This window comes from Trichomycterus rosablanca, chromosome 26 (assembly GCF_030014385.1).
Source record: "Trichomycterus rosablanca isolate fTriRos1 chromosome 26, fTriRos1.hap1, whole genome shotgun sequence".
In the NCBI taxonomy this organism is placed as follows: domain Eukaryota; kingdom Metazoa; phylum Chordata; class Actinopteri; order Siluriformes; family Trichomycteridae; genus Trichomycterus; species Trichomycterus rosablanca.
Window position 1 is genome coordinate 17,054,159 of NC_086013.1, and position 23,543 is coordinate 17,077,701.

The 23,543-nt window shown below is 46.0% G+C and overlaps 2 protein-coding genes across 2 annotated transcripts; one reads left to right on the forward strand and one right to left on the reverse strand.

Annotated features, from left to right (window-relative positions):
• Positions 1-5,619: 5,619 nt before the first annotated feature.
• fam78ab (family with sequence similarity 78 member Ab) lies at positions 5,620-16,350 on the reverse strand. Its single transcript, XM_062988916.1, has 2 exons — positions 15,293-16,350; positions 5,620-7,189 (listed from the first exon to the last, which is right to left on the reverse strand). Exons 1-2 carry the CDS (start codon positions 15,646-15,648, stop codon positions 6,664-6,666), a joined length of 882 nt encoding a protein of 293 aa, XP_062844986.1. The 5' UTR covers positions 15,649-16,350; the 3' UTR covers positions 5,620-6,663.
• A 2,356-nt stretch (positions 16,351-18,706) lies between these two features.
• LOC134303487 (inactive phospholipid phosphatase 7) lies at positions 18,707-22,085 on the forward strand. The gene is made up of 2 exons (XM_062988917.1): positions 18,707-19,148; positions 20,596-22,085. Exons 1-2 carry the CDS (start codon positions 18,707-18,709, stop codon positions 20,982-20,984), a joined length of 831 nt encoding a protein of 276 aa, XP_062844987.1. The 3' UTR covers positions 20,985-22,085.
• The last annotated feature ends 1,458 nt before the right edge of the window (positions 22,086-23,543 follow it).

Consider the following 23,543-nt stretch of genomic DNA (forward strand, 5'->3'; position numbering starts at 1 on the left):
TACAGTGTATCACAAAAGTAAGTACACCCCTCACATTTCTGCAAATATTTCATTATATCTTTTCATGGGACAACACTATAGACATGAAACTTGGATATAACTTAGAGTAGTCAGTGTACAACTTGTATAGCAGTGTAGATTTACTGTCTTCTGAAAATAACTCAACACACAGCCATTAATGTCTAAATAGCTGGCAACATAAGTGAGTACACCCCACAGTGAACATGTCCAAATTGTGCCCAAATGTGTCGTTGTCCCTCCCTGGTGTCATGTGTCAAGGTCCCAGGTGTAAATGGGGAGCAGGGCTGTTAAATTTGGTGTTTTGGGTACTCATACTGGCCACTGGACATTCAACATGGCACCTCATGGCAAAGAACTCTCTGAGGATGTGAGAAATAGAATTGTTGCTCTCCACAAAGATGGCCTGGGCTATAAGAAGATTGCTAACACCCTGAAACTGAGCTACAGCATGGTGGCCAAGGTCATACAGCGGTTTTCCAGGACAGGTTCCACTCGGAACAGGCTTCGCCAGGGTCGACCAAAGAAGTTGAGTCCACGTGTTCGGCGTCATATCCAGAGGTTGGCTTTAAAAAATAGACACATGAGTGCTGCCAGCATTGCTGCAGAGGTTGAAGACGTGGGAGGTCAGCCTGTCAGTGCTCAGACCATACGCCGCACACTGCATCAACTCGGTCTGCATGGTCGTCATCCCAGAAGGAAGCTGACGCACAAGAAAGCCCGCAAACAGTTTGCTGAAGACAAGCAGTCCAAGAACATGGATTACTGGAATGCCCTGTGGTCTGACGAGACCAAGATAAACTTGTTTGGCTCAGATGGTGTCCAGCATGTGTGGTGGCGCCCTGGTGAGAAGTACCAAGACAACTGTATCTTGCCTACAGTCAAGCATGGTGGTGGTAGCATCATGGTCTTGGGCTGCATGAGTGTTGCTGGCACTGGGGAGCTGCAGTTCATTGAGGGAAACATGAATTCCAACATGTACTGTGACATTCTGAAACAGAGCATGATCCCCTCCCTTCGAAAACTGGGCCTCATGGCAGTTTTCCAACAGGATAACGACCCCAAACACAACCTCCAAGATGACAACTGCCTTGCTGAGAAAGCTGAAGGTAAAGGTGATGGACTAAACCCAATTGAGAACCTGTGGCGCATCCTCAAGTGGAAGGTGGAGGAGTTCAAGGTGTCTAACATCCACCAGCTCCGTGATGTCATCATGGAGGAGTGGAAGAGGATTCCAGTAGCAACCTGTGCAGCTCTGGTGAATTCCATGCCCAGGAGGGTTAAGGCAGTGCTGGATAATAATGGTGGTCACACAAAATATTGACACTTTGGGCACAATTTGGACATGTTCACTGTGGGGTGTACTCACTTATGTTGCCAGCTATTTAGACATTAATGGCTGTGTGTTGAGTTATTTTCAGAAGACAGTAAATCTACACTGCTATACAAGCTGTACACTGACTACTCTAAGTTATATCCAAGTTTCATGTCTATAGTGTTGTCCCATGAAAAGATATATTGAAATATTTGCAGAAATGTGAGGGGTGTACTCACTTTTGTGATACACTGTATATCTTTTTATATATATTTTTTCTAGCCTATGTAGTTCTCGACGGTTCCACTCTGCCGTTTATCCGAGCTGCTTCTGCCCTACTGACCTGCTCGTACACACAGGGCTCCTGGTAGTGACAGCTGAGATGTTTCAACAATTAGACTGATGATGACGGATCTTTCACCATCAAACCACATTCTCAACAGTCTTAAATCCAGCTGACTTTTATTGTCCTCATTTGATAGAACAGAGCCACGGACCATCATGGATTGCATACGGAGAGTCACACTATGCCTTCTGTGAATTATCCACCACCACTCGACCACGCAGCAGAGGTTGCGTTTGCAGCGTGGTGGGATAGTGCTGCACCTCCTGAGTGCCCTGTCGGAGGGTTTCAATTCAAAAAACGCTGTAGAATTGGGCTGTTGGGGTCCGCATTCTCCTAAACTCTATCCATCAAATAAAATGTGTACGCTTGCTTACAGAACTCGCAAAATAGCTACAGGGAGGACACACTTCCTGACTATTTTTCGGTATGGGCCAGCAGCTTTGGCCTATGGATAAATATGTAGGGAGTTCCACCCCACAGGTCAGATGTGCTGGCAGAAAGATTGCGACGACACCTTTGGGATGCATTGGAACCCAGATAGCAAGCCAAGTCTTTTCATCCAATCAGTGCCTGACATCAGAATTGCTCTTTTGACTAAATGGGCACAAATTCCCACAGACAGACCTACACATTTAAACGTGGAAAGCCTTTCCAAAAGAGTTGAGGCTGTATAGTAGCAAAAGAGAAGGATCGACTCCATACTGATGCGACGTTTCAAATTGGATGTCCGTGGTCAGGCGTCCACATACTTTCGCCCCTACAGTGTCGGTCCAGTGCAGTGGCGTTGCGATTAGCGGGCGTTGCGGATGGGAACAGGTGGCGCCGGTGACAAGGTTAACGCGTTTTCTAAATGAAGTTGTGTGAGCTATGAGAGGCCTGGGAATTCAAACCATGTGTGATTAGACGAGCGGGTCACGGCCGACTGTCGCTAAATTAATACCGGACGACCTTGAGGAAGGAAAAACGGCTCAAAGTCAAACGTGACCATAATAATAATAATAATAATAATAATAATAATATACACCTGCCAAAAGTATGTGGACACCTGATCATGAGCTTGTTGATTGATATGGAGTCAGAAAGTGTGAACATTTGTGGCCAGTTAATCAAAAGACTGAGAAGTCAGGTGCTGATGTCTGAGCAGTAGCCGTGGCTTGCTGTCGACATTCCAATTCATCCCGAATGTCTTCAGGTCGAGGTCAGGGCTCTCTGGAGGTCATCCACACCAGAAACCAACAGCTGAGACCGACTTCAGCCGCCGTGTCGCCGCGTATGAGGGTTTTATAGCAGCTGAAGGATTTTCCCAAAAAAATGAAGCACCCGCTTGACGTCCTAACAGTTAAGATGCTTTGAACAGGACAGAGCGACTGATCGGGTGGTGTAGCGGTTTATTTTGCTATCATGCTACTTCTGAGATCCAGGATTGAATCTGAGCAGTGCTATCAGCCGGCCGAGGCTCTACGCAGACGTGGTCGGCTGTGCCTGAGGGAGGGAGGGAGGGAGGGTGGCTGAATCCTTGTTAGTCGTTGAAACCCAATGAACCAAAATAAATCAGCTCAGATCCCTCCCAGATCTAGTCCTTCTCAGATCTAGTCCCTCCCAGATCTAGTCCCACTCTGATTTAGTCCTTCTCAGATTTAGTCCCTCCCAGATCTAGTCCTTCTCGGATCTCTCTGATCTAGTCTCTCTCAGATGTAGTCACTCCGAGATCTAGTCCTTCTCAGATCTAGTCCTTCTCAGATCTAGTCCCTCCCAGATCTAGTCCTTCTCAGATCTAGTCCTTCTCAGATCTAGTCCCACTCTGATCTAGTCCCCCTCGGATCTATTCCCTCCCAGATTTAGTCCCTCTCAGATCTAGTCTCTCTCAGATCTAGTTCCTCTCAGATCTAGCCCCTTTCAGATCTAGCCCCTCTCAGATCTAGTCCCTCCCAGATCTAGTTCCTCCCAGATCTAGTCTCTCTCAGATTTAGTCCCTCCCAGATCTAGTCCTTCTCGGATCTCTCTGATCTAGTCTCTCTCAGATGTAGTCACTTCGAGATCTAGTCCTTCTCAGATCTAGTCCCTCCCAGATCTAGTCCTTCTCAGATCTAGTCCCTCCCAGATCTAGTCCCACTCTGATCTAGTCCCCCCCAGATCTAGTCCCTGTCGGATCTATTCCCTCCCAGATCTAGTCCTTCTCGGATCTCTCTGATCTAGTCTCTCTCAGATGTAGTCACTCCGAGATCTAGTCCTTCTCAGATCTAGTCCCTCCCAGATCTAGTCCTTCTCAGATCTAGTCCCTCCCAGATCTAGTCCTTCTCAGATCTAGTCCCTCCCAGATCTAGTCCTTCTCAGATCTAGTCCCCCCCAGATCTAGTCCCTCTCGGATCTATTCCCTCCCAGATTTAGTCCTTCTCAGATCTAGTCCCTCTCAGATCTAGTCCCTCTCAGATCTAGTTCCTCTCAGATCTAGCCCCTTTCAGATCTAGCCCCTCTCAGATCTAGTCCCTCCCAGATCTAGTTCCTCCCAGATCTAGTCTCTCTCAGATCTAGTCCTTCTCGGATCTCTCGGATCTAGTCTCTCTCAGATGTAGTCACTTCGAGATCTAGTCCTTCTCAGATCTAGTCCCTCCCAGATCTAGTCCTTCTCAGATCTAGTCCCTCCCAGATCTAGTCCCACTCTGATCTAGTCCCTCTCGGATCTATTCCCTCCCAGATCTAGTCCCTCCCAGATCTAGTCTATCTCAGATCTAGCCCCTCCCAGATCTAGTTCCTCTCAGATCTAGTCCCTCCCAGATCTAGTCTATCTCAGATCTCAGTTCCTCTCATTTCTGGTAATTCTGCAGAAATGTGGGTGTTGATGTTCCTCATGTTCACGATTTACACGTTTAAATTTTGCACGGCTCGGTTTCGCTTCGCCGTTTGCTGTTTGTCAAAAATATAGATACAGAAGCTGATGATGATTGGTGTGATGTGGAAGGGTTCCACAGTGGTGTTTAACTTGGCGATGCCGTAATCTCAGGATCATTTTGTGAACGTTGTTCACACCGTGCGTTGTACACTCCGTACATCTAGCCCTGATCCTCCATCGCTTGGGTAAAGAGCCGGTCATCTGAGGAACGTTCTCGACATCTCGAAATGCCTCGTTCTTTCGTGCCGAGGATGTTTTACTTCCTGTCGTGCTTTTTCACTTCTCGCTTTCTTTATACACGCCTGCTTTTATTTCCTGTGGTGCTTTTCACCGAAATAGTAGCCCTTAAAAGATGTTTGACCAAAAGTGTGTGTGGCCAAAAGTATGTGGACACCAGTATGACTAATAAATTATGTGCGTACTATTTCTTCTGGCAACAAGAGACACAGTTTGTCAAGTTTGATGCACAGTGAGCACTTTTGGGATGAACTGGAATGTCGACTGTGAGCCAGGCCTTCTTGTCTAACATGTGCATGCCTGACCTTATAAATAATCAGACTGAATGGCCACAAACCCCCACAGACATCTTCCAAAATCCTGCAGAAGCCCTGTGGAGGTTTACGTGAATATTTCTATATTAATGCTCGTGGTTTTGGAACGGAACGTTATGTATCCACATACTTTTGGCAATTTGGTGCAAGCTCTACAGCTTGTAGCAGCTGGTGTGGGTGCTACGCAGCAGCAGGGTCCCAGGGAGCTGGATTCGAACCTTACTGTCTGTTTTCTTTTAAACATGCAGTAGGTAGATTGGTTGCCATACATTTCCCCCAGGAGTGAGTGATGTATACCACACATGATTTTATATTCATCCCATTATACCCTTTATTATATCCTGGTCAGGGTCGAGGTGGGTCCGGTTACTGTGGAATCACTGGATGCGATGCAGTAACGAACCCCGCACAGGACGCCAGTACATCAGCACCTCTGAGACGGGGATTCGAACCCTGGATCTCAGCGGTAGAGCTGCATGAATAACGAACAGCCCCTTCGTTTCATGTTTACATTTTTATTGTTTATTATTTTGTTAAAAAATGTTCAAGTTGTGCATCAGATTCATACATCCAGTCCCGTCATCTTTGTTCAAGTATCGGCGTTCAGTGGCTAAACATTTCTGAGCGATTTGAGCCCTGGGGCTGCTTCAGGAGGAGCGTTGGTTGGTACCCAGTGCCCCTCTTTTTTGGCATTTTGCTTTTTTAAGTGGCTGCTGCATCTAAGATGCGACCGACCACCACTCACCCCAACCCTCCCGACCCCCCTGATTTCACTTCATGAACTTTTCTCACAGTGGCAAAAATTTATTTGATTTTAATTCCTCAAAGAGCAAAAACTTCTTATTTCTGAGGCTTCAAACCTTTTTTAGCCACTGACCCAATTTTAAAGGCTCAAAAATGAACAACCCCTCTTCCTGTCCCATGGGTTCTTTATTTTAATTCTTCATTCCATCAGCGTGGTCCCCTCCCAGATCTAGTCCATCTCAGATCTAGTCCTTCTCAGATCTAGTCCCTCTCGAATCTAATCCCTCCCAGATCTAGTCCTTCTCAGATCTAGTCCCTCTTAGATGCCGTCCCTCTTAGATGCCGTCCCTCTTAGATGTAGTTCCCTCTTAGATCTAGTCCCTCTCAGATCTAGTCCCTCCCTGATCGTGTCCCTCTTGGATCTAGTCCCTCCCGGGTATTGGGTCTGAATCTGGCGTAAGGCTACGGGTTTGCAGCAGGAGTGAAGCAGTGGAAACGTAAGGCAGCAGGGACTGGACTGACTGGTTTATAAAACTTCTAAAATCTTCACATTTTGTTCTCAAACGCCTCCAAATAAATAAATACAAACAATTATCTAAAGCAAACACAGTAATACTAACAGACCACATGGTCAAACATGGCTGCACAGTCACTCTCACACTTACACACCCAAAAATAGTCTTTTTGCGATGGCCTCGTTTTAGCACAGTGATCCCGACCCGTTCTGAAGGTAGAAAGGTTCTTCTGCTCCACTTTCACGTCACTACATTCACTCTGGGTTTATTCCTAAAAAACGAACTCAGTACTTGGGAGGTATAACGAGCACCGGATCTCCAGTCCTGGGCCTCCACATGAGAACCTGGGCGTCGTTGGCGTTGGGTCTGACCATGGCGTTCGGCAGGATGGGTTCGTTTTTGCCCAGCACCTGCGGCTGGTCCTGAGCGCTGGGCTCCAGGAGCGTCGCCCGCGAGCCCAGCGGTCTGTCGGGATCCACCGCGATGCGCAGTCGCATGCGCCAGCGCACCGTCTGCAGCACCGCCGTCTCCCCCGAGGCGCAGTTGATGGCCACCAGCCACGTGGTGAAGTTCTGGTCCCTCCAGATGCTGGTGAGCGTGGGCACGCTGCTCTCGCTGACCGGGACGCTCCACGTCACGCTGGGGTAGAAGTTGTCGTTCATGCTCACGGTGAATTTGGTGTCCTTCTTGGTGGGGCCCACGATGGTGAAGGTCTCCGTGGTGTTGCCGTACCAGGGGTAGTTCACGCCGTCCGAGTCGCTTATGGCCTGGATCTTGCCGTCGCGCAGGTCAGGAAGCTCCCAGCTGGACCTGCAGGACAGAAGTGATGATTAAAAAATGTCAGAAGGGCGGCAGAACAATCGGAGCTTAATTTTTTTGTACGGTGGCTCGGTGGGTAGCACTGTCTCCTCACAGCAAGAAGGTCCTGGGTTCGATTCCCAGATGGAGCGGTCCGGGTCCTTTCTGTCTGGAGTTTGCATGTTCTCCCTGTGTTTGTGTGGGTTTCCTCCGGGTGCTTCGGTTTCCTCCCACAGTACAAAGACGTGCATAACTGGAGATACTAAAATTGTGTGTGTGTGCCCTGTGATGGACTGGCATCATGGACTGGTATGATGGGGAGTATTGTATGGGGAGTATTTTTTCGGTATCTGATCCCTCTGTTGCTTGTACCACCCACCACTCCGCTGGACAAGGAGAGATCAGGCTATCACACAGCCTCTCTGACACTGCTTCGTTTTACTAGCCAGTGACTCACAGAGATCCGTATAGCACACGGAGAGCCGCTATACAACTCTGAGCGAATAACAACTCTATTATTATTTATTTATTTATTTATCTATTTATTACCAGTTATAACTTTTAGATCATTTAATTCTGTGTTCGTATGCTCTGTGTAAATCGTGTATTTATTTAAAGTATCCTCCAGACCACCCAAGAAGGATGGAGGGCCCTGCTGAGTCTGGTTCCTCTCAAGGTTTCTTCCTGTAATTTTCAGGGAGTTTTTCCTTGCCACAGTCGCCCTCGGCTTGCTCAACAGTAGTTTTTTGTATCTGTTGGTCCTGGATTTTGTAAAGTTGCTTTGAGACAATGTCTATTGTAAAAAGCGCTATATAAATAAAGTTGACTTGACTTGACTTGGCTATAAACCTAAACAAAAACACAGGTTACAGTTGTACAGAGCCAATGAGAACCCAGCCGATTGTGCCTTTTTGGGTGCCTGTATAGGTCGACAGCACCGTCTGGGATTCAAATTCGAGAGCTGGAGAACAAACCAATCCAAAAACAATGCGGTGGACACCCAAGTCATCCCAGGCCTGTGGTATTTTAGGTGCCGTATGATAAATAATTCCTTTAATTTGATCATAAATAGATTATAGAAATATTTCCCTGTGTGTCCGAAGTATTTTATCATGGTAACAGCTCTCTGAATAACCGGGGTGATTGTTCTGTGCTCGCGTCTCATTAAGGGTTAAAGCTGCAGTCTGTACCTGCGTATCGATTCCCTGACTGCAGCAGATCGGCGACCTTTCTCTAAAAACACGTGGATCAGCAGAAGCGCCGGGACGGTCCGATCATGCGCACGTCGTCCCTGCGGCGCACTCAGAGCTGCTGAAAAACCGAACCCGTCTCTTCCATGTGTGTGTCTGACGAACGTACGCTGTGTGGACAAAAGTATTGGGACGCCTGAGCGAGAGCTTGTCGGACATCCTGTTCCAAAACCATGTGCTTGTAGCTTTAAAATCATTCGCTCATCTGTTCATCTTTGTATAAGACTTTGGAGTGTGTCTGTGGGAATTTGTGCCCGTTTAGTTGATAGAATCAGTTAGATCAGAGAGAGGGGAGGGCCTGGCTCACAGTCTGAGTGTAAGTCATCCCCAAGAGTTGAGTTGGGTTGAGCTCAGAGGTGTAATCATGCTGAAGGAGAATGGGGACTTCCCTAAACTGTTGCCACAATGTTAATGCATGTTATTTATCGTCAATAATTTTATTCACCTGTTAGCAACGGATCTGGTAGCTACAGTCACTCAGGGCAAGCGGTAGTTCAGTGGTTAAGGTACTGAACTAATAATCAAAAGGTTGCCGGTTCAAGCCCCACTATTGTCGAGTTGCCACTGCTGGGCCCCTGAGCAAGGCCCTAAACCCTCAATCGCTCAAAAGTCGTTTTGGATAAATGGTGCAAATGTAAATGTCGGAGTGTCCGCATATTTTTGGTATCAAACTAAAAAACAGAAGAAGCTGCACTGTCCTAATCGTCAGCGCTGTAGTTTCATTTCTTGCTGATTTAATATAGCGGCGGTTTCTCTGACATTGACAGGAAGTTGGTGACAGGACCCGCCCTCTATACCACACGTGTGATTCTTCTAACCACCCGAGACGCCCTGTGACCCTCAGTTTCTCAGAAATATATACTTAAATGCGGCTGCAACACCTACAGACGTAACCTGTAGATGTTCAGAGAGGGTTGGGGTTAGTTATTTCACACGGCGGGAGACGTCCGTGGTTGGCCCAGGATGCCCGCTGCCACACGCTGGCACCAAGCAAACCAAATTCAAAAAGCCCTTAAAAAATCCAGAAGCGATAAGAAGTCGCTTCACTGTTCCACAACATTAGGGACAGTGGGAGCCTGTTGGGTAGAGCCTCGAGGCTCTTTCCACATGGAAGGCTGTGGGTTCGAATCCCGCTGCAGCCACTCTGACCCCACCCTGTCTTCCGAACAAGCTGTGAGACACGGAAAACAGAGTTACGTTACCTTTACGGCATATAGCGGATGCTCATATCCAAAGTGACTTACAGATGTGACAGTATACAATCTAAGCAACTAAGGGTCTTGCTCAGGGGTCCAACAGTGGCAGCCTGGTGGTGGTGGGGCTTGAACCAGTGACCTTCTGATTACTAGTTCAGTATCTTAACCACAATAACGGACTGGTATTGGATGTATTGGCCAAAGGTAGCTCTGGTTAAGGTACTCATCTAGAAAGCAGAAGGTTGTCAGTTCAAGTCCCACCACTGCCAAAGTAGCCCCTGTGCAAGGCACTTAATTGTAAGTAAATTTGGATCAAAGCACCTGCTAAATGCTCACTCACTCACTGCCTTAACCGTTTATCCAATCAGGGTCACGGGGGGTGCTGGAGCCTATCCCAGCTATTCAATGGGCGCAAGGCACACACCTGGATCGCAGGGCAGTCACACCCACACACATACACATTCTCCTATAGGGCAATTCAGTCTCCAATTAACCTGACTGCACGTCTTTGGACTGTGGGAGGAAACCGGAGCTCCCGGAGGAAACCCACGCAGACACGGGGAGAACATGCAAACTCCACACAGAAAGGACCCGGAGCGCCCCGCCTGGGGATCGAACCCAGGACCTTCTTGCTGTGAGGCGACAGTGCTACCCACCGAGCCACCGTGCCGCCCTGCTAAATGCTGAAAATGTAAATGTAAAATGTATTGGTACTGAGTCACAGTTAAGGTTCCAGTTCATCCCGAAGGTGTTCAGTAGAATTGAGTTCAGGACACAGCTCACCACAGCTGATGTTTAACACTAATGTCCATCGAGCTCATGATCAGGCGTCCACATCCGTCCGGCCGTATCGTGCACGTGGATTAATGAAATGGTAAAATTATGATAAACGTTTGCTGTTTTTGATGTTTGCTGTTTTCCAGTGTGACCCTTTAGGAACCTGGGGTCCGTGTGAGGTCGGCTCAGCGCTGCAGACCCTGAACAAACACTTTCAGAGCTCATCTCACGCCACCCTGACGCTGCTTTTTTTAGAAAGTGGGGCTGAACTGTGGTTTCTGTAACAGGAAGTAGGCCATGAGAAGCCGTTGAAGTCAAGCCGCGAGATGAGCGACAAGATCTCACAACGGTTTCCGTGTTTTACAGGAAACGTGGAAGCCGGCCGACGTTTCAAAAGAACCGAGTTTTATTTTTATCACGTTCGACTTATATGAGCTCTACATAATGTTCATTCATTCATTATTTAGTGTCTGTTTTACCACCGATTTATCCTGGTCAGGGTCGCAGTGGGTTTGATTTATTGGACAAAAAGCAGAAAACACCCTGGACAGGTCGTCAGTCCATCACAGAGCAAACATACACACACACACACTCACACACTCGGAGCAATTTCTAGATTTCTCGTAGCTCAGTATTTGTACTGTGGGAGGAAACCCACATGAAAAAAAGGAGAACATGCAAACTCCACACAATCAAACCCAGGCCTTCTTGCTGTGAGGTGCGTCATCATGCCGCCTTTTCGGACGATCATTACACCCGTATTTTTAACAATATCCAGCAAGATGGAAGTTACGAGTTAAGATGAGCATGCGGTCAAACATCAGATCAGGTTTTTATTTATTTATTTATTTATGTATTTAAAGAAGGAATGTGTTAGTGTACGAGGGGTCTTCAAAAAGTTTCCACACTTTTTAACTCTATTGATTAAGAATCTCAAAAACAAACTCCATCGCTTTTCTACATTGTCGCCTTCCGATGTATTTTTCCAGCCTCGTACCAACTTTTTTAAGCCGTCAGCAAAGCATGTCTTTGATTGAGCTCGTAGCCGCTGATGCGCCGCTGCTTTCACATCATCACACTTCTTCCCCTTAAAGCTTCTTTCAGCATCCAAAAAGGTGTAAATCAGATGGAGCTAAATCCGGACTGTAAGCGTCTCTCAGTCTCAGCCTCACCACTTATAACCTAAATATACACGCGTAGAAACCAGAAAACATCGGAAACCCCCACCATTAACCACAACTTTCACCTGTCAGTCATCATATCATGTTATCAGTCAGCTCTTCACTCAGAACAGGAAAATGATTCAGTAGTGAGATCACGATGACATAACGAGTTCTGGTTTCCTGTGTGCTGAGAAATGAACGATCGTTAGAAACGAAACTCTCTATCAGCAATCGTTTACTTTAGCTCTGGTAAGATTACGGTATCTGGGGCGCTTGGGTGGCGCAGTGGAAAAACACACTAGCTAACCAGTGCTAACGGCCGCCTGGATGTCTATACAGACAATGATCGGCTCACAGGTGAAAAGAAGCGGTCAGTACTACACATATGATGCGGAGGAGGAAACACAAACTGGGCAATTGGATACGACTAGACTGGGAGGAAAACTGGGGGGTGGGGGATAAAAAAAGATTACAGTATTTATTGTTTGATTTCCTGTTGCATAAACTGATGTGATCCAGGATTCAAATCCCCAGCTGTGCTATCAGCCGGTCAGGCGTCTACATACAGACATGATTCGAGACTCTTCTTCTGTATTTACTCACAATACAGAAATAAAGTGTTTGTACACACACACACATTATGTGGCCAAAAGTATGTGGACATTTTTCTTCATTTTTGAGTTCAGGAATTTCAAAGAAAGTATAAAAAAAACCCTTCCAACTTTATGGTAGCAGGTTAGGGAAGGTCCGTCCCAGTTCCAGCAGGACTGTGCCCTGGTGCGCAAAGCAAATAAACCCCACTGAACAGCTTTGGGCTGAACTGGAACTTAGACTGCAAGCCGGGCCTTCATGTCCAATATCAGTGTCTGACCTCATTCTTACAGACACACTCAGGAAAGCCTTTCCAGAAGAGCGGAGGCTGTTACAGCAGGAAGGCAAGAACTCTTGTTACATGAATGCTTATGGTTTTGGAATGGAGTGTACGACATGTTCATGACCAGGCGTCTACATACAGTACTTATCATAATCGTTGTACGTATATCGGACGATTTAAAGGAGTTTTTCTATCCAGGAGGAAATTTATTTGGATTCTTTTTTAAACTTACCACATAATTCTACAGAAATATTCAGCGCTGCCATTAAAACTGCTCCAAAAAAGGCATCAAAAAACAACCCTGCTGCTGCCGCCGCTGCTGCCGCCTTTATCTCTGAAGCACAAACGCTACCCAAAAAAATCTGCCTATCTGGACGCGCCCTCCCGAAAAGAGAAGTCACAAAATTCTCTTCACCAGTGTGAGTGTTAAACCTCAGAGTAAATTATTAACATGTCCATATTAATGTCAACCTGATTAGGTGACCAAAGCATTTGTCTTGGTCAGGGTCATGGTGGGTCCAGTCAGTTACAGGGTAACACAAAGACACACATCTAAAGACAATTTCCAGTAGCTCCAGTTAACCTGAGTGCATGTCTTTGGATGTTAGAGAGGAAATCAGAGCACCCGGAGGAAAACCCACCCAGACACAAGAAGAACATGCAGGCAAGCAGTAGCCTAGTGGTTAAGGCCCTGGACTAGTAACCAGAGGGTCGCTGGTTCAAGCCCCACCACCGCCAGGTTGCTGCTGTTGGGCCCTTGAGCAAGGCCCTTAACCTTCAATTGCTCAAGCTGTACACTGTGATGTAAGATGTAAGCGTCTGCTAAATGCCGAAAATGTAAATGTAAAACATGCCAACTTCACACAGAAAGAATACCATCAAACTCTACACCATCAAACCCTACACCAGCTAACTCTACACCATCAAACTCTACACCATCAAACTCTACACCATCAAACCCTACACCAGCTAACTCTACACCATCAAACTCTACACCATCAAACTCTACACCATCAAACCCTACACCATCAAACTCTACACCATCAAACCCTACACCAGCTAACTCTACACCATCAAACTCTACACCATCAAACTCTACACCAGCTAACTCTACACCATCAAACTCTACACCATCAAACTCTACACCAGCTAACTCTACACCATCAAACCCTACACCATCAAACCCTACACCATCAAACTCTACACCATCAAACTCTACACCATCAAACCCCACACCATCAAACTCTACACCATCAAACTCTACACCATCAGACTCTACACCATCAAACCCTACACCATCAAACCCCACACCATCAAACTCTACACCATCAAACTCTACACCACGAAACTACACCACCAAACCCCACACCAGCTAACTCTACACCATCAAACTCTACACCATCAGACTCTACATTATCAAACCCTACACCATCAAACTCTACACCATCAAACTCTACACCATCAAACTCTACACCATCAAACCCTACACCATCAAACTCTACACCATCAAACCCTACACCAGCTAACTCTACACCATCAAACTCTACACCATCAAACTCTACACCAGCTAACTCTACACCATCAAACTCTACACCATCAAACTCTACACCAGCTAACTCTACACCATCAAACCCTACACCATCAAACCCTACACCATCAAACTCTACACCATCAAACTCTACACCATCAAACCCCACACCATCAAACTCTACACCATCAAACTCTACACCATCAGACTCTACACCATCAAACCCTACACCATCAAACCCCACACCATCAAACTCTACACCATCAAACTCTACACCACGAAACTACACCACCAAACCCCACACCAGCTAACTCTACACCATCAAACTCTACACCATCAGACTCTACATTATCAAACCCTACACCATCAAACTCTACACCATCAAACTCTACACCATCAAACTCTACACCATCAAACCCTACACCATCAAACTCTACACCATCAAACCCTACACCAGCTAACTCTACACCATCAAACTCTACACCATCAAACTCTACACCAGCTAACTCTACACCATCAAACTCTACACCATCAAACTCTACACCAGCTAACTCTACACCATCAAACCCTACACCATCAAACCCTACACCATCAAACTCTACACCATCAAACTCTACACCATCAAACCCCACACCATCAAACTCTACACCATCAAACTCTACACCATCAGACTCTACACCATCAAACCCTACACCATCAAACCCCACACCATCAAACTCTACACCATCAAACTCTACACCACGAAACTACACCACCAAACCCCACACCAGCTAACTCTACACCATCAAACTCTACACCATCAGACTCTACATTATCAAACCCTACACCATCAAACTCTACACCATCAAACTCTACACCATCAAATTCTACACCATCAAACTCTACACCACGAAACTACACCACCAAACCCCACACCAGCTAACTCTACACCATCAAACTCTACACCATCAGACTCTACACCATCAAACCCTACACCATCAAACTCTACACCATCAAACTCTACACCATCAAACTCTACACCATCAAACTCTACACCATCAAACCCCACACCAGCTAACTCTACACCATCAAACTCTACACCACGAAACTACACCACCAAACCCCACACCAGCTAACTCTACACCACCAAACTCTACACCACCAAATTCTACACCACCAAATTAATCAAATTGGTGGAGTTTAAGTTTGATGGTGTGGAATTAAATAGTTTCTAAAGGTTCTGTTTGTTAAAACCAATTCATTTAAAACTAAATAAACTTCTTTAGAGTTTAGAGAACCACGTGATATTTAAACCACTGAACACAGGAGACCTCATGAATCCACTTACATGCCCTCGGTTCCGTACCGGTTGTAGAACTCCATGTGGTTGCACGCCTGGATCCAGCCCACCGTCCACGTCTCCTGGGCGGCCACCGGTGGCACGAAGATGCGCGCCGTGGCGCGGAAGTGCGGCGTCCGGTAGCGCAGCACCACGCTCGAGGACTCGTCGATGCTGGTGGGGTTCGGGTCGATGGATGCGGTCAGTTCGAGCACGCTGACGCTCTCGCGGAAGCTCTTGGGCTTGCAGAGGAGGCTCCGGATGCACCCCATCTCGTTAAAGATCAAGCAGATGCACAGCGGCAGCAGCAGCAGCGCCGTCCTGCAGCACGCGCCCGAACCGGAGGCGCTCGTGCAACACCGCATCCGCGCGCGCTCCGGAGATCAAAGCGCACCGTCGGCCTCCATCCTGCTGCCTAAATTCTTAATGATGCACCGCTTTGTTTGCACAGAAACGGACAGACTGGGTGGAGCTTTCCTCTGATCTGTCACTCATTTCTCAGTGCGTTTGCGTGAAGTTTGTGTGTCTGCGTGGGAGGCTTCGCTTCCTTTCCTTCACAGTTATCCAAAACATACCACGCAAACTGGTCAAGGTCCCGGGACGCGTTTACAGAACTGTCCCAACACAACATGTAACGTCATAATCACGTCTGGCGATGGAATCTAATTCTGCATGCACATGTTGCTGCAAAAGATAACTTATTTACTGGAGTTAAAGGGCGTGTTGTTGATGTTGAGTCAGAATTATATCAGAATAAGTTTAAATACTAACATTTAGGCTTCACCAAGCTTTGTAAACAGCACAGACACGAATAAGAGGCTAAATTCCACCAATCAGCTGGCGTTTTAGTTGTCATGTATTTCACAAATGTTGTTTGTACTATAAAAGTCAAGTCAAGTCAAGTCAAGTCAACTTTATTTATATAGCGCTTTTTACAATATACATTGTCTCAAAGCAACTTAACAAAATCCAGGACCAACAGATACAAAAACCCCTGTTGAGCAAGCCGAGGGCGACTGTGGCTGTTGCTTTCTTGTTGTTGGCTTTTAAGACCTTTCAAGAACTAAAAGCAAAGCAAAGCTTCAACAAAAACACTAATGTGCCCTTTAAAATAGTTATTTTAAGCAGAGCAAAAATATAAAACTTTTATATATAAATTTTTAGAAAATGCAAAGAAATTTGATTCCGTTTTAAGCTTTTGGTTCATTTGCCACACCAGCTGCTTGTAGGAATGTTCTATTTTCAGGACTAAGAAGTTGAACAGTTTCTAGCTAAACCCCGGCCTAGGAGAATGCATTGCAGTCATACAAACGCTCTCATGTTTTACATCCTTTCTGCACAAGCTACATTATCTATAAAATATAAAACAGACGCAAAATCACAAATGCGTAAAATGCAGCTCAGACTCTGCAGAAATCTAAATGTTTAATCTAAACTTAATACGGCTGTCCAAATGCACCATCAAAGTCCTCACTGGCGAGTCTAGTATTCCCCTATAATTAGGGCTAATTATTATCATAAACAGGCCAGCATAATTAGATTAGATGGATCATCTTAATATATTCGCAATTAATATACCGCACAAACCGCGCCGACATTTCCATTTCAAATATCTGGAAACGAACAACCTGCTGCAATCCAGTTATTCCTGAATATTTGTGAAGTCCTCACTCTTGTTGAGTGCACCATGTAGAATTTCGCTCAGTTTTAATCCAGACTTGGAATAAAAATAATAATAATAATAATAAAAGTATCCCAGACTTTGCTCAGCCGCACAAGCGCAGCATCCCAAATCCACCCGGCTCAGCTCTCCTCTCCACACCGGGCACAAGGTCGCCACAAAAACCAGTACAGAAGCCCATATGAGCACGCTGTGTTATCAAGGTTACAGTTCAGGGTCTCTCCTCCTGAGTCTGTGCAGGTATGGGAAAGTCTTGGCACCCCACGGTACTCGTGGTACCCGCGTTATGTTGGCATTGCGGCGTCTCGTCCTGCAGCGCTGCGCTTCTGACGGTAAAAAAAAGGCTCTAGTCCCTTTATTTCAAAGCCTCTCAACACGTCACTTCTTCCCTCTAACAAAAAGCATCATGGGTAATGTAGTTCTACTGCACGAAGCCTTTGAACCAGTGTTTCATTATGATGATTACGTGGTGCCACATAACATGGGTCCTGAGGACCTGGAATCAACCATCTACTCTTGTCACTGTTTGTGAGGCATTTGCATGTTTTTTTCCTGCCTGACATGAGTGGGTTACTTTTGGGCGCTTTAGTTTGCTTCTACTTCTAAAAAACATGCAGAAGGTAGATTGGCTGTTTTTAATTGCCTCAAGGTGCTCTGAATATAGTGCATTTCTGCCTGGTGCCCAGAGGTTCTGTGTGGTGCTGAACTCTCTGCTGCAAAACATTCAATTGTTTGTTTAGTGTTTTGTTTTATTATCGCTTTATCCTGGTCAGGGTTGCGGTGGGTATGATTCATTTGGCAAAAAGTAGGAAACACCCCGGAAAGGCCACCATTCCATCACGGGGCACACACACTTAGGGTAGTTTCTAGTCTTTGTACTTGTGGGAGGAAACCGGAGCACCCGGAGGAAACCCATTTAGACACAAGGAGAACATGCAAACTTTACACAAAAAGGACTCTCGCCACCTGGCTGGGGAATCAAACCCAGGCCTTTCTTGAGTTTAGCGGCAGCACTGCCCACTGCGCCACTGTGCCAACCTAACAGGTGACTGAAAGTAAAGAAAGAAAAAAGTAAGAATTTACACTGCAGCTTTAATAAGAGTATTGATGAAGGTGAACTAGTTTTGGATGATTTTAAAGCTTGTTAAACAATTTACTGCTCCCAAATGTATTAATTAAGATGGTTTAGAATGATCAGGGTGGCTTTAAATTAACCTTAATGCTTGACTTATTGAAAAAGATCATTGTATTGAGGTGTATTGGGGGGGGGGGGGGGGGGGGGGGGGACTCGTTCTACACGTTAAGGGAAATATCTGGGGCTAAACAATTATTTCTTAATGCTTCTAGATTATTATTATACAATTAATTCTATTTAATAATTACTTTAGAAGCACTTGAAATATATTTTAGGCCTCCAAGTGGGTTTTAGTTGCGCTTCGAGTCCACTAAATAAAAGGTGCAGCCTAGACTGCGTTACAAATCACACTCTGCTCCCTATTCCCTATTCCCTATAAAGTGCACAAGGGCTGATTGATTTGGGCACTGACTTAGTGCATTGCATTTTGGGAAAATGTGATAATAACATGGAAAACATTCAGTACCAGGCTTTCAGACGTGATGTATAAAGTGTGCGCTTCTGTAAACAGTGCGCTTTATGGTGCATAGAGTGATTTGGGACAGAACCGGCGGTGATCAGTTTAGATCTACTAGATCACAGCAGCTGAATTAGAATCAGGACCAGGATGCCGTGTAACCCGAGCCGGATGAGAGGCAGAGAGCGGGGGGATGTTCTGTACCGAGCCGAATTCCTCTCCCTGCATCAGAGGAACGGTGCGGCACCCCGGAGACCCACCCACCCGAAGCAGCACCACACCCAGCCCGAGCAGGCGCCGCAGCCCGGGGATGGCGGCCGGGATCCAGGTCGCTACCCGGAGGAGGACTGCATCCAGCTGAACCCGAGCCTCCAGCACATCGCGGTCAGCTCTCTGCTCGCCATCGACATTCACCTGTCCAAACGGCTCAGCGTGTGCGCGCACGCCTCGTCCAGGTGGGCCAGCGCGCGCTCCGTGGTCACCCTGCTCGCGCTCACCGGACACGGGATCACGTGGGTGTGTGGCACCCTGCTGTGTCTGACCCGGTGCAGCACCCAGGCCGGGCAGGAGGTCCTCATCAACCTGCTGCTGGGTAACAATGCACCGCACACACACACTAGTGCTGTTACAATACACCGGAGCGATTACTGATACCGCGATACCGTTACCGAACAGCAGCAGATGCACGATGTTCATTGTGTTGCATGTAAAAACATAGAGAATAAATAAACAATTTTATACAATAAACCGTATATGAACTGACGAATATGGTGTGGAGGAACCTCAATTAAATGTGTTTAAATTAAGTTGCACAAATGCTGTAATAAATATAAGGATAGAAATTCCCACAGACACTGTCAGAAATCTTGTGCAAAGCCTTCCCAGAGGAGTGGAGGCTGTTATAACTGCAAGTTTGCATTAAATCATCCATATTAATGTCCACATTGTTCTCTTATCAGGGTCTGAAACCTTTTGCTTAAAGTAAGTAAGTCTGCCATGGTTAAGAAGAACACAGGTGACACTGTCCACAGTCAAGCAAGCTTCAGATTGTCATGTGCTTAGAGAAATCAAGAACAACCCTGAAAGCATCATCCTAAATTATGGGCACAGAGAAGTGAAAAAAATATGGTTCTTAATCATGTTCAGGACAATGTCCTCTATGGGCACAGAGAGGTGAAAACAACTTAGAATTTATGGGCACAGAGAAGTAAACAAAAAACATGGTCCAAAAATGTATGGGCACAGAGAAGTAAAAAAAAAAAACAGCCTCGAAAACATGGGTTTAAATTAATGGGCGCAGAGAAGTCAAAAACAACCCCGAAAGCATGGTCCTGAATTTATGGGCACAGAGAAGTAAAAACATGGCCTCGAAAACATGGGTTCGAATCAGCAGGCGCAGAGAAGTAAACAAAAAAAACAACAACTCCAACACATGGTTTTGAATCATGTTCAAGAATTTATGGGCACTGAGAAGTAAAAAAACAAACCCCCAAAACACAGTCCTAAATTTATGGGCACAGAGAAGTCAAAAACAACCCTGAAAACATGGTCTTGATTTTATGGGCACAGAGAAGTCAGAACAAGCCTGAATTTATGGGCACAGAGAAGTCAGAACAAGTCAGAACAAGCCTGAATTTATGGGCACAGAGAAGTAAATAAAAAACCCTAAAAACATGGTTCTGAACTTATGGGCACAGAGAAGTAAAAAAAAAAAAATCTCAGAGCACATAGAAGTAAAAAACAGCCTCAAAAACATGGTCCTAGATTTATGGGCACAGAGAAGTAAAAAAGACAGCTTTGAAAACATGGGTTCGAATCTATTGCTGGTGAGAAGTCAAAACAACCTCAAACACATGGTTCTGAATCATGTTAAGGAATTTATGGGCACAGAGAACTTAACACATTGTCCTGATTTTACGGGCATAGAGAAGTTAAAAACTGTGTAGATTAACCTACACTATATCTATGGGCACAGAGAAGTTAAATTGAGCTGTGTAGAAAACCTGGTAGAAATCATCTCTACCCTCTTCTGCTTCCAGCGCTGCTCCTGGACATCATGACCGTGGCTGGAGTCCAGAAGTTGGTGAAGCGCAAAGGACCATGGGAGACTAGCCCAGGCTTCTTGGACTGCGTAGCGATGGACGCGTACGCGTTCCCGGCGGCTCACGCCAGCAGGGCGGCGATGGTGTCCAGGTTCCTGCTGTCTCACCTGGTCCTGGCCGTTCCTCTGCGCATGCTGCTGGTCCTCTGGGCCCTGCTGGTCGGACTCTCCCGGGTTCTGCTGGGTCAGCACCACGTGACCGACATGGCGTGCGGCTTTGCGCTGGGTCTGCTTCACTTCAGCCTGGTGGAGACGGTGTGGCTCTCGTCCGGCGTGTGCCAGACGCTGCTGTCTATAGGGACGCTCAGCTGGAGCCCGTTCAGTTAGAGCGAGAACTGGAACCGGCAGGGCACGACTGTGGGAGACGGGGTGTATATATATATATTACCTGTGTAGGTCTGGAGGGGTACACTGTATGGCCAAAAGTATTTGGACACCTTTTATTAAGTTCAGGTGTTTTAGTCATAACTAAATGAGCACAAATTCCCACAGACACTCTTCCTAATAACATACATGGTTTTGAATATGATGCCCAACAAGATGATAATCAGGTGTCCACATACTTTTGGCCATTTAGGGTACGTTATGTACACACCTTTGCAGCCGCCCTGCACCCCAGTCGATAAACCCATAAATTCAGCATGTAGAGAGAACCCGCTGTGCTCTCTGTATTCCTCCACCGCTCGTGTCAGTGCCTCAAACCAGACAGCAGGTGTCACTGTTGCTGCGACAGGGATCTGATTCCTCATCCGGGTACCCGACCAGGCTGGTAGCACCACTGAGACTCAAACTCGGGTCTCCAAATGAGCGCCCACGTTTTTTTTTTTTAAACTATTTAACCCCACCAGTAGGGGGCAGCGTATTAATACACATGCATGAAACTGCTGGTTCTGCATGATGCTTTAGATCTCGAACCTTTTTCTTTTTAATTGTTCTGATGATTTTGACCCCGTGTTTGTTTAAATGGACGTTCGGAATTTTGGGAAAGACCCCGACGCTGAACGACTGAAGGAGACGGGGACGGCAGAGGATGAGACAGCTAGGTAGAATCAAGCTTGGGCGGACTCCCGGAGACAGGAGGGGGCAGGAGGGCCTGGTGTGCCGTGCTGTGGTCCGTGGGGTCATAAAGATTCTGTTTAGGACCTGTGCGGATGTGACGTGTTCTGAGTTTCATCTGTTCAGTCCTGTAGATGAGGAGCTCGGTATGATTTAATGGTGTGAGGGTGGAAATGTTGGGTTTATTATTTCAGAACCATTTTCTAACCTAATGTGAGACTTTCAGCTCGCAGTGAGACGAAGCCGTGAGTGAAAAATGCATGACGTTTAATTATTCAGTTTTTTATTATTTTTCTGTTAGATGATGCTGGATTTCAAATCATATTCAATCCAAACTGATAATAAATCACATTTATAGCTGTGAGCTCATCAGTGATGTGTTTCAATAGCATTCTATTGATGTTTGTATTGAGGGTGGTGCAGTAGGTAGTGCTGTCGCCTCACAGCAAGAAGGGTCTGGGTTTGATTCCCCGGCCAGATAACCAAGGTCTTTTGTGTGTGGAGTCTGCATGTTCTCCCTGAGTCTGTGTGGTTTTCCTCCGGGGGCTCCGGTTTCCTCTCAGAGACCAACTGGAGTTACTAAGATTGCTTTAAGTGTGTGTTTGTCTGTCTGGGGTGTTTTGTTTCTTTTGTTCAAAGAATCAGACCCACTGTGACCCTGACCAGGATACACTCTGTGTATTTACCCACTATACTATATTTATTTTTGCCCCTAGATGTAGGTGAGTAAATGAATGAATGAATGTGTGTGTGTGTCTGCTTTGTGATGGATTGGCGACCTGTCCATGGTGTTTCCTACCTTTAGCCCAAAAAATCAGACCACTGTGACCCTGACCAGGAGAAAGACAATGAATGAATGAATTTTTGCCCCTGGATGTGTGTTAGTGAATGAGTGACACCAGACCCTCTTCAACCTTGACCAGGATAAAGCGATTTGTAGTTAAAATGGAAAGGACGTCATTTTGGTCTGTATAATCATGTACAGTCTGATCACACTGTCCTGTACAAGTACTGTACACGTCAAGATGACGACACACACACACACACACACACACACACACATGAAGATAAACGAGCAGCTTGTTTGGTGGTACACTGGTTTATCAGGGCTGAGCAGGCGTCTCAGTATCACACAGCCTAATCTTTGCGGAACACACATCACTCAAGTCTCTACAAAACTACATTTGTTTGGGGAAACGGGGTTGTTCGGGACATTATTGGGGATTTAAACCCTTTTATGATGTTATACCTATCCTTACAGAAGGATCTATGAAGTGCAAATCCGGATCTGTCCAAATTCGTCAAAAATACAGTACACTACATGCCCAAAAGTATTTGGACATTAGTCAAAAGATGACAGCATTTGTATGGCATTTTCTTATATCATTGATTTATTAGACCTGAATGCGACCGCTGTGGCTGAAACACATGAATTAAAAAAAATTAGAAGGGGCGTCCCAATACAGTTGTCCACAGAGTGTATCAGAGCTCTTGATATCCTTTCAGCATTCACTTATTTTATGATAATAATAAAATATAAACATAGTTCTCATGATTTCTAGAATAAAAGCGCATGGGGTGCTTTGTGTCCCATCGGTGGTGCAATCACATGCAGAATGTGGATTGGCTGCTCTTAATCAGTTATAAGGTGTGAATGTGCAAGTGAATTGAATGATTGTGTGCTGTCAAAGTGCCTGGCATTTTCAAGCAGGATCTGGGCCCACTGTGACCCTGATCAGGTGGGTGTCGGGTGCCAGGTGTGTGTTTACTCGTTTGCCACTGTGGGCTCCTAAATAAGGCCATTAACCCTCAAATCTACGCATTGTAACT

Coding starts and splice junctions, on each gene's coding strand:
- fam78ab (XM_062988916.1), bottom strand. CDS start 15,648: ATGCGGTGTTGCACGAGCGCCTCCGGTTCGGGCGCGTGCTGCAGGACG. Junction 7,190..15,292: donor CGGTACGGAACCGAGGGCAT/GTAAGTGGATTC, acceptor TCTGTCCTGCAG/GTCCAGCTGGGAGCTTCCTG.
- LOC134303487 (XM_062988917.1), top strand. CDS start 18,707: ATGCCGTGTAACCCGAGCCGGATGAGAGGCAGAGAGCGGGGGGATGTT. Junction 19,149..20,595: donor CCTCATCAACCTGCTGCTGG/GTAACAATGCAC, acceptor TTCTGCTTCCAG/CGCTGCTCCTGGACATCATG.